The 11461-nt window shown below is 39.3% G+C and overlaps 1 protein-coding gene across 1 annotated transcript; it reads left to right on the forward strand.

The window, feature by feature from the left end:
• Positions 1-162: 162 nt before the first annotated feature.
• Positions 163-9527, forward strand: LOC110040513 (acyl-coenzyme A synthetase ACSM3, mitochondrial-like). Its single transcript, XM_020745753.2, has 15 exons — positions 163-490; positions 1950-2050; positions 2303-2415; positions 3240-3358; positions 3903-3970; positions 4492-4546; positions 5076-5197; positions 6156-6516; positions 7101-7181; positions 7388-7489; positions 7587-7638; positions 7784-7859; positions 8063-8162; positions 8795-8911; positions 9355-9527. The coding sequence occupies exons 1-15, from the start codon at positions 227-229 to the stop codon at positions 9442-9444; spliced, it is 1821 nt and encodes a 606-aa protein (XP_020601412.2). The 5' UTR covers positions 163-226; the 3' UTR covers positions 9445-9527.
• Positions 9528-11461: the final 1934 nt, after the last annotated feature.

Raw genomic sequence — 11461 nt, forward strand, 5'->3', positions numbered from 1 at the left:
ATTCAGCTCCTTCAAAGTAGAGATTGATTGCAGTTTACCGTCAATAGTGATACCGTCAATTGATTGCAGTTTACCGTTAATAGTGTACAAGATAGCCGTCAGTTTTCATGAATCCACTGAGAAAAATATGGCGTGTTATGTTACCCAGGTCCCGCAGGTCATGATATTCAATGCGAAACGTAACGCAGTCTATCGCAGTATTCCCTAAATTTTGTCGACGAGTGAAATGCGGCTGGTCGGAATAGGTTTTTCTGTTGCATCCCGTTACAAATCCTGGAGATTAACCAAGTTACACTGTGGATCCACTAAGGCACTTGACTTTATTTTCTCCCGCTTGAGTTCAGTTCATGTTCATGTAAGCACACCGCCAGTGTTCGATTCCAAAGTTGGATTTACCGACTACGAGAAAGAGCGGAGAGAATTCCACATCGACGTTCCTAAATACTTTAATTTTGCCAACGTGCTGAACGAATGGGCGCAAAAGGAAAAGGTACGAACATAAACATAAACACATGTCATGTTGTGTCGATCCAGGGCTACGTTATGTTGATTTTAAAGCAAATGCCCTCCAATAGTAGATTAGATAGTGTGACTATTATGGTAGTTGCTGTTTAATAACCTCTAACTGAAAGTTGATCGTTAGCAGAGTTAGAGCATATTGGAATACAGTACTTAGCCGCAATCGGCTTTTGATCTGTGCTAGGCGAGAATGCTGTTTAAATCCTAGCCTCATCATGAATGCTGCTTAAATCCTAGCCTCATCATGAATGCTGCTGTCGCGAATATTTCGCAAGTGTGGAGCCGTTCGCGTACTAGCCTGCGATCAGGCTTTTTGCGAAGTAAGAAATTATGCAGATTACAAACCTAGGATCAGTTTTCAATTCTAAATGTTTCTGAGAAGATTTGCGTCACTGAATCACTGATTTTGGTTCGGAAATTTACTCGAGCTTGTTAGTGCGTTCCTTGCGTGACATCGCTGTCACGTTTTTATCTCAATCCCAGATCTCGAAGGAGGAAAACACTTATGGGCCAACTTTTGTCTCTGGGTTGAAACGAGTCTTCGTGCAAGAGCATTCGTATCAGAATGTGTTTCACCTGCAAGGAACTCATTTTCATATGATAATGACAGGTTTTGTATGGGGACTCGTCAAAAAGTGGCAAACGGTAACACGGATATGGCTCACGTTTACGCGTATAAACCCTTTGCATAAAGTTAAATTTGAATGGCAATACCTATACATCCTACGCCTCAAATTCATGTGAAAAATCCTTTGTCTGGAAACATAATTACAAGGCCCAAAGTATTGTTATTCAAATTTAGGCGCCATTTAAGCAAAGGTTCTATTAGCACTCGTCTTCTACAGGGAACGAGATAACGAGTCAAGTTCGAGACCCATTCGAATTCTCAAGGATTTTGGACAGAATTCGCTGATAATTTTCCTTGATTAAACTGCGTTGATTAATTGCCAATCTATCGTTTTAAATACAAGTTGTTTGTTCAGGTGGTTGGTTCGTAGCTTGTTCGAGGCGTTCGGTTAATTGGAGCAGCGCGAAAAACCGTCAGAAAAGAGGCGAGTAGACAGAGAACGCCGTTCTCTCGCTTTCCCTACACTTCTCTTCTCTCCCCTCCCTCTTTTGCTTCTGTTCTACAACTAAACGAACGCCTGGAAAAGGCTATTGATTCAAGGAAAGTTCAGACCAGATAAAGACAATGTTGGTTCCTTAAGTTTGTCGTCACTCCTGGAAAACTAGTAAGAGCAGCAAAAAAGTACCACTCTACTCTTACTCAGTTCCTGAGCTGACTGACTAAAACCGATTGAGGACCAAAGACAACTTTCAGACGAACGGATTTATAGAAATTCCCCTTTACATTCTTTTTCATAGTTATTTTCTTTCGACAATGAATCACAGTTTGTCAAGCTTTTTCTTTATTGTAATTCACTCATTAGACAGGCGAGAGAAAGGATGGAAACCCGGCGTTTTGGTGGGTAGATGACAAAGGGAAAGAAATAAAATGGTCTTTTCAACAACTCATTGAACACAGCAGAAGGTGAGCTATCAAATGCCTATTGTTCTACCTCCTCACGTTGCCTCACCTCATCTCGCCCCGCCTTACCTAACTTACCCCACTTTACCTGTCCTCTTTACGAAAGTGCAAATTAAGTAGTATTGACTTGATCCTTGTTCTGGGGAGAGTTTGTTATGTTTGAAGTGCAAGGGGAAGAGGGTTGGGTATTGCGGCTAGGACATCAAATTGACCGGTTAGGTGGATGGTTTATTTCTTTTCCTGATTTTTTTAAAGGACAGCAAATATTCTCACGGGAGCTTGTGAAGTTCAGAGGGGAGATCGCGTCATGGTCATATTACCGAGACTGCCAGAATGGTGGCTAATCAACATCGCTTGCTTACGAACAGGTAACAGAATTGAGACCACTCAATTCAGTTGTCTTTGAGAGAACGCCTACTTTTCGTACCTAATCTTTCCTTTTTGGTGGCATGTCAGGCGAGTTTGGTAGAGTCATGGTTGGTATTTTGGCAAAAATGTAGTCGAGCCAAAACATCTGTGAGGAGACCATGTGAACCTGATATGCCACCAGAGCGTACCAAAAAAGGTACGATTTAGATATTTACCGTGCTCTAATTCCACTTAAATTCTGGAGATTTATTAGATTTACGTTTGGTGATCCAATTTTGTTAGTACTTTGGCATGCGCTAGATTTTTTATCTCATGCACAATTCCGATGGCTCTCAACTCAGTCCCCGCCAACGCTACACTGGAGAAATTTGAAAACGGAGCTTTTCGAAAACGCTCTTCAAACCAGAGGAATTTGAAAACGCCGACTTCGCGTTTTAGTGTGGGCAGAAAAAATTTTGAAAACGGAGCTTTTCGAAAACGATGACGTCACGGCAATCACGTGATTTCCCTGCCAGAGTTTTCTTCAAACACAATTCTAATATGTCCAGGGATTCTTGCGTTTTCAAATTTCTCCAACGTATTGTGGACGGAAAACATTTCATGCGTCTTCGGAGTGAAAACGCCGTTTCCAAATTTCTCCGGCGTCGTGTGGACGAGGCGTGAAATTGCGTGCACATTTTTCCGAAGGACAAAAGGACATGATGTATTCCCCCTTTCTGGCCTTTGTTAACAAAAATGAAGAACCCTGTTATATTACGTAGTGCTTGACCGTTATCGCTTTTGCATAAGGATATCGGTAACTCTGATCATTCAATCTTGTCAGGTACTGTCATCAGTCCTGGATCAATTCAATTGCGAGCCAAGGACATCAAGTCGCGACTGCTGGCTTCCAAAGCGACTTGTATTATTGCTGATTCTGAAAGTGCTGAGTTTGTAGACGAGGTAACTAGTTATTGTTGTAGTTTTAGAGTGACACCCCGCCGAATAGCTTGTAAAAACTCTAACAAAAGCCCGCTTAATTTGTTATCCGCTACAGCCAGTCGGGCTTGGTCGATCTTGAACCCTGGCTGATACTTAAAACCAACCGTTACTCTAATTCGGTCAAAGGCTGTCTTTCGGAGGTTCGAAAGTTAAAAACCAGTTGCGCTCATTTATATAATATATATATAAAAAATGAGCCAAACATGACCAAGCTGTTTGAGCATAGAATTGTCCAAGCTTGTCACATGAATTAACGTGAGAAATTTCAGGTTCGTTGGAAAAAAATGTCAGAAAGGACACAAACAAGTCGTTAAAGTGACAAGCACAGAGGTTTTGAACAAGAACAGCTGCTAGTGGGCATGGATGGTTTTGAATTCTATCAAGTAGATCAACACGCTGTGAAACAAAGGTGCATCCGTTTAATATCGCTTACTTTTACACGTCAGTAACGGGGCGTGTGACGTCTCCAATAGTAGACTTTGAATTATTTTTCGTTCATTTGCAGGTTGCTAACTTTTCACCACATTTGAAAACCAAGTTACTTGTAAGCGAAGAGCAGGAAACTAAAGAAAGGTATGGTCAATCGTCTCATATAAAGTGCTTTATATTGATAATTACTTACATGCCTAAAAAAATTCTCTCTCTATACAGTGTTACGCCATTTTTTGCCAAATGAAAGCGATTTTGTGGTCTTTCTTCCTTAAGTTACGATAATCAAGGATACTTGTGAAACACGCAATTTCTGTTTCAGTTTGTTCCCCAGCTCATCCTGTTATTTGGGGTTTTACCCCGGGGGTTTTTGCACTTCTTTTGAGGCTCCTTCCGCACTACACCCGAGAAATTTGAAAACGCAGCAGTTACCGGTCATTTTGGATTTGCGTTTGAAGAAAACTGGGACAGAAAAATCACATGACTGTCCTGACCTCATCGTTTTCGTAAAGCTCCGTTTTCGTGACAAATTTAGAAGTGTGGACGGTACGCCAAACTGTAGAAATATAGCTGCGTTTTCAGATTTCTCTGGCGTAGTGTGGAAGGGGCCTTAGACTTGTAATTCCCACATTTCTGAATCAACATATGTTTTGTTTTGTACTCAGGAAAGGCTGGCTTCCTTTCAAAGAACTGTACAAACGAGCCTCGCCAGAGCAAGAGGTTGGTTTTAAGTACTCTTTCAGGATAGCTAGTCATAGGCAAATATAGTTGTCCTGAATAAGTGACTCAGCTTTACCTTGAGAAATCAGAGATCCCAAGGCGTGTGGCTTGGCTAACAAGCTGGACGAATCTCATAGCCAACTGATAAAGTTGATCCCCATGATCCAGTTAAATACACCAATTCGTACTGTACGGACATGATATTTAATGGAAATGAAGCTCCCTCGCTTAATGCTATTTTAGAGATCCTCTGATAGAGGTAAGATAACGAGAACGTGTAGGTGTACGACTTTTCCATTCTACGTCGTTTTCAGAGTCCTGGATATTCCCAGTTTTATTTACTTTTGGCACAGTCTATTGGCGATACTTTGATCCCTTTTTGACAAGGCAGTACGTATTACTTTCTTCTCCAAACAGAAAAAAACAACAAAGCAAAACAAAGAAAACAAACAGACTCTGGAAGATTTACAAAATACTTATTAACTGGCCTTATTAACTTATTAACGTTTCAGTGTTTTCTATCACGCAGTGTGCAAAAACACTCAGTAGTGAGCCAATGACAGTTTTCTTTACGAGTGGAACAACAGGACTTCCCAAGATGGCAGAACACACACACGCCAGCTGTGGACTGGGCCACATTATCACTGGAAAGTAAGCTCCAGTAAAGTCTAGTTTACGCGTACGGCTTCCCCTTCCCCAACTAACTGTCCTTGTTTACTAAATATTTTTTTTGAGAGAGAATTTAAGTGAACTCCAGTCTTGGCTGGGGAACTGATTAGTGGGTCCCAGAAACACTGGAAACAGCGTTTCTGAGTGTTTTACATTTTGAAAATTTCCTAAGTGGGGGCATACCTCCATACCCCACCCAGCAAGAGTTTGAGTTTGAGTTTTATATAGGAACAGAGAATGTTTGAAAAGCCGCAGAAACTGTAATCGCCATTCAGTAACCCAAAACCTAATTCAAAACTCTACCTCCAACTTTACTCAAACTTGAAACTTGAATACAGAGTTATGAAATTGACAATCCCATCCTCTTTAGAACGATGTTTGTCCCCGAACTAGTTAACTGATTAGCATTCGTACAAAAATTCAAGCACAAACAGCAACATTTTAGCAGCTTTTAAAGTACTCTGTTGCATTATATAGCAAGAGTTTGATTTTAATTGCATATCATTACTTTAATGCTGTCTTAAGTTGTAAAATAACAAGCAGAGAAAGACCATAATCAGATGAACCTTTTATAAATGAGACAGTTTTAATACAATCTTAACTGACAGCTGCATCTAAAGTATAGCCATCTAAATGCAAAATAGACAATCAGCATTATACAGCGTTATCGAACTTGGTAAGTACATTTTGCTATTAATGCTTTAAAAACCCAAAACATCATCACCATTCGTCGTCATTAGTTTCATCAGCACTGGTGTCACTGGAGAGGGGGGGGGGGGGGGGGGACAGATTCTGGTGTAAGGATTCAAGGGTGGGCTATGTTTAATCATGCACTTACGAGGGTGGGCTACTGAAAATGCTTTCACGATAGATTTGATTTTACCAGCCCATCCCCTCCCCCCGAACTTTATTATAAAAAAAAACTGTCTTCGTTCTGCAGGTACTGGTTAGACAACGTACCTGACGATGTCCACTGGAACATTTCAGACACGGGCTGGGGAAAATCTGCGTACAGCAGCGTCTTCGGCCCGTGGAGTCAAGGCGCCTGCGTATTCGTGTACCACAAGGCGCGTTTTGAACCGGTGGCTATCTTGGATGCTTTGCAAAAGTACCCTGTCAGCACGTTCTGCTCAGCACCTACAGCCTATCGAATGATGATCCAAGAAGATCTCCGTAGCTATAAATTTCCAAAGTTAAGACACTGTCTTAGCGCTGGAGAACCTTTGAATCCAGAGGTGTTTGATGTGTGGAGAGAAGGAACTGGGCTGGAGATTAGAGAGGGATATGGTCAGACGGAGACAGTAAGTTAAGAGGAAGTCTAGACAAGCATGGCTCATAGTGAAGTTATTCGGTTACGAGGCTTTTGATTAGTACTTCTCCATATAAACTTAGAAATAACGTCATGAGTGTCGTGTTTACTGGTTGATAACTGTGCGCTGTCTTCGTTAGGATCAATGCAAGTTACAGTTGATCGATCGATCGATCGCTCGGTTGTACAGTAGGTCAGTCAGTCAGATATTTAATCAATCAACTTCGAAACACATTATCTTAATCAACTTCTACTGTTACTTGCGTCACATAAACAGAGTATAACAGACATTATAAAAGTGGTCTTACAGATACAACTAACCCACTTATCAGCGAAATTACCTAATTACCTTACAAAATTGGTCTACATTACAATTATTATCTTAAATGTTGAAACAAGTCCTTCGTTGAAAGCCGCTTGCTAGGATTGTTTTGAGAAATGCAGTACAATGATGTTTGCAAATTAAAGTTTTTTAATCGAGATGAGAACGTCTATTTCAGGGAGTGCCATTTAGCACTTTTCAAGGTCTGCTTTCTTGACATTTCTGATGCAGGTGTCCTTTATCTCTAATTATAGACGCTTATGTGTGGGTCATTTCGTTGTATTGAAAACCGTCCTGGATCGATGGGGAAACCCGCCCCTGGGTATAACTTGAAGGTTGGTATTTCCGAGCATTTTTGTAATTCGCAAAGCATAATAGTTTGTTCCCGAACTCAGCATTTAATCAGGCGCAGTTTTTACTCTATTAATCGCCGCATACCGGGACGACATAGTGTAGTGCTATTCTCCGTCGTGCAAGTCAGGGGGTATTATAACAATCTGGGAGTTTATCATAAACTTCTGTTCTATTATATCTTATGCAGATCGTAGATGGACAAGGTAATGAGTGCCCCGTGGGAGTGGAGGGTGAAATTGTCGTGGATCTGTCGCCGGTCAGACCTGTGGGACTCTTTACTCGTTACGTGGTGGGTTACAAATGACAATTTCTTCCCTTTTCTTTTTCTTTTTCTAGTTTTCATTGTTGGCATTTTAAGATGTACATATTTACTCATTTTTGTACAGGATGATGGCGATAGAACATCCTCCGTGCTTCACGATAATTTGTACTGGACAGGTAAAATAATCCAATTTAATCCGATAACAGCACTGGACTGGGATAACACTCACCAGCAATCTTTATAAATCAGTCTTTTCTGCCACTGACATACTCATTTTATTACTGATTCTACACATTCTACAAATTTTCACATTTATGACAGGCGATCGAGCTACGCGAGACAAAGATGGCTACTTATATTTTGTGGGTCGATCTGATGACGTCATACTCTCAGCTGGGTTTGTACCTAACAGATGTTTTAGGAAATATTTCTTTTTTCAAACATTATTCTTGGTGCATGTAGTTAGCTAAAGCTATTCATATTTTGTTTTGCTCTTGAATAAAATTAATATCATGTTTGTTTTAGATCTTGTAATTCGATTCCAGTTTGCAAACGGTAATCTGTCTGTAAGAAAACTTGCTTTAACCCTGATGTTTCCAGGTATCGTATTGGTCCATTTGAGGTAGAAAGTGCCTTGATTGAACACCACGCAGTCGCAGAGGCTGCTGTTGTTAGTAGCCCTGATGCTGTCAGGGGAGAGGTTAGTTAGGTGTTACAAGTACAAATCGTGAGGATAATTATGGGAGAAAACATAAATTGAAAACATTGGTACTGATACGACTGTCGATTATGTCACGGCTGTGCACTGAGAAGGGAAACTTAGGTTACCAAATCGGACCATCGAGCGCATTCTGCTCCCTTGTTTGTTTTCAAGTCAACTCATTTCAAGTGTCTAAATTTGTTTTTCATTATCACTACCAATTGTTGCCCCTGATGTTTCTCAGTTTATTTGTACCAAATAGTCGAGTACACAGATATGGCACAAGAACAGCCAGTAGTTATCGATCACACCATTGTCGCATAAATTTTAAGCAATTTACTATGCTCTGTTAAGGCCCTAAAATTTGGAATTCTCTACCAGTATCCATAACTAGTTCAAAAAGGCTCTCCAGCCTTAAGGTAAAACCGATGAAACAATGGTGAATTGGTCATGCTGCGCACGCAAAACTATAAAAGCCTCGTAGTTTTTTGAAGGTTTCCTCGCCGCCTTGTTGTTTGTTATTATTATATTTTATTATTATTTGCGGTGTGGCAAATAATAAAAAAATGATGATGATATTAAATATCCTGTAATTTTTTAAGCTTTTTTTTCTGGTTTATTATTCTCACTAGGTGGTGAAAGCCTTCGTTATTCTCTCGCCGCATTTCTCTGGAGACAAAGAGTCGTTAGTGAAGGAATTAAAAGATCACGTCAAAGAAACAACAGCATCATATAAGTATCCGAGAAAGGTATATCAGTAATCTTGTTCAAAGGGCAATATGTATCTTGAAACAATCACTGAGGAAATAAAATAAAATAAAATAAATGTAAACATTCTAACTCTCCCGGTTGATCACAGTCTGACCAACGTTACTCTGACGCACCACAGAAATTAAAATGCCAAGCTAGAAGCACTATAGATGATTTGCAGCCAGTTCCGAGGGATTCAAATGACATAACCTGTCGGCCATGTTGGATGACACAAGCAAAAGAAGGAAGTATCTTTTGTTAATGTCATTCAATATAGCGGCGATGACGTCATGTGAAAACCAAGTAATTTTTTTAACCACCTTGATAAAGCAACATATATTTTACTGATATAAATAAACCCGTTCTCTAATTGAACTTATGTTTCATGTTTTATGCAAGGAATAAGGGTATTACATAACTCTTTATTTACATATCATTGCAGATTGAGTTTGTAGAAAGTTTACCCAAGACAGTCAGTGGCAAGATTCGTAGAGTGGAACTTAGACAGCAGGAATGGTCCACTCTTACTTAGAAAATTCAATAACTCTGTCAAATACTTTTAACAATTTCATGGAATTTTAGTGGTTCACAAATAAAAAAAGAGCAAAGAAAGAAGCAGCAGATGTTTATTTATTATAAACCGGAAAATTTCAATGGTAATGATCCAGGTAATTGTAAGAATATGCGCGTGCTTTTATCAAGAGATGACGTCTTCTCGGCGACTTTTCAAGCTTTTTGATACACCGTAAAGCAATATATTAGAGACAATTAATTCAGCAAACAGTATCGCTTTTTGTGTCCGAAATGTCCAACGCACGCCCGCCCAGATTTGAACTGAACGGCTTTAATTACACACGAATGTTGCTTTCAAAGCGGTCCATGTTGGGAAAAACTGTATCCTCGGTCTTGAGCACGAGGATACAGATACTCAAGACCTCGGGCACAGTCTTTTTTCCAATACAAACCTCCTGGCCGGCAAATAACATTTATTTATTCTGACAGCCTTCAGTTGAAAAGCTTTTCGTGTTCTCATGTATGTCGTTGAAGTTTTACAAGAGACTTGTGCTGTCCATTTAACGAGAGAGTTTTAACATGCATAATTATTCAAACGCACCGTCCCCTTCAAATACAGTATGACTTCAAAAATTCTGAGAAAATATCCAAATTATTAAATATTACATTACTATTTCACATGTCCGTAAACATTGTACCCTTCTTGGGTCAGTAAAGGAGACAAATTCTATTGGTCAAAATTTGGGACATCAAATCTGGCTTTTTGACTTCCTAAATGTCTGTTTTCTTCATTCTTAAACTGTCTCCATGAGTTTTTGTTGTGCACTTCTCTTGAATCTTTCCGTGGGGAAAACTTACTTAGGGCGGAAAGCCACAATTCTCAAGCATGGCTCAAAGCCTAATTTGCATAAAATCCGAAAGCAATCAGTTTTTCAGCGATATACTAAAACATTCTCAAATTTGGCAACAATATGAAACGTAATGACCTTAACTTAAGTGCTAGATATTTAAGTCACGTGATCAGTTATCTCTATTTGATTGGATTAATAGAGAATTGAAAATGGGGTGCTGAAATGGCAGTTAATGAATATATATTGAAATGTTACTGCAATTATATTGTTTTCCTCTCTGTGATTCTGGTTGGAATTATTTGCGGATCCAGACCTTGAGCTAAGTGGGAAGGCGGGGGGAGCGGGGGGGGGGGGGGAGGTTGGGCGGGCCTGGTTGGGAAGGATTTACAGTTTAAGAGATGATAAGCAAGACAGGCCACTTGACATAATTTGTCACTAAATGCAAAAACTTACAGATATTGGACGTGTCCTTGAGCTAAAGATAACACAAATCAAATTTTACTATGCCAGAAATGGAAGAATTGTTATTTTACATATGTATCTTGTATGTTGATGAGTAATGAAAGTTTTCGGATCAGCTTTCCCATTGGATAATAAAGTCATTTAATTTGGGTTCATAGTCCAATTTTTTAAAACATGAGATCACTGGATGATGTTATTCAAGAGTTTTCAGAGGTTTAGCTTAGCCATCATGGTATATGAATGAATGAATAAATAAATAAATAAATAAATAAATAAATAAATAACTTCTGTCCTGAATGTATTTAGCACTGTTGTGCTAATTGGGGACACTGTAACTAAATTAACAAATATTTTTAGATGAGCAACTATATCATGCTATACAAATATGGTAGGCGCACGTGTAATTTTTTGAGGCGTTTTTGTTTCTGTTTTATTTCAGTTTTCTACATTCTGACACCTGTTTTTAATAAAACAATTATTCCACCCGCGCTTGTTGGATATGAGATGATTTAAGCCAACGCAGGTTCGCGGAATAATTTTTAATTATCGATGTATCTTTTTTGGTTTTGAAATGCAGAAATGAAATCTCCAGGGATTTTGTTTCAAAATGAGCTTTAAAAGAATGGGAGTCTAGACGTTAGGTGGTTAATAATTTGCATTTCAGTATAATAAAAGATTATTGATAAATTTGTTTGCCAGTCTTCCTTGGCCAATTACAATGAA

Source organism: Orbicella faveolata, unplaced genomic scaffold (assembly GCF_042242905.1).
Source record: "Orbicella faveolata isolate gen_17 unplaced genomic scaffold, um_ofav_v1 contig_36, whole genome shotgun sequence".
NCBI classification, from domain to species: domain Eukaryota; kingdom Metazoa; phylum Cnidaria; class Anthozoa; order Scleractinia; family Merulinidae; genus Orbicella; species Orbicella faveolata.

What these genes read in the sequence shown, in the direction of transcription:
- LOC110040513 (XM_020745753.2), top strand. Translation starts at nt 227, where the DNA reads ATGCGGCTGGTCGGAATAGGTTTTTCTGTTGCATCCCGTTACAAATCC. An exon ending in GTGCTGAGTTTGTAGACGAG is followed by an intron (nt 3,359 to 3,902) that starts GTAACTAGTTAT and finishes GTTCATTTGCAG; the next exon opens with GTTGCTAACTTTTCACCACA. An exon ending in GATATGGTCAGACGGAGACA is followed by an intron (nt 6,517 to 7,100) that starts GTAAGTTAAGAG and finishes CTCTAATTATAG; the next exon opens with ACGCTTATGTGTGGGTCATT.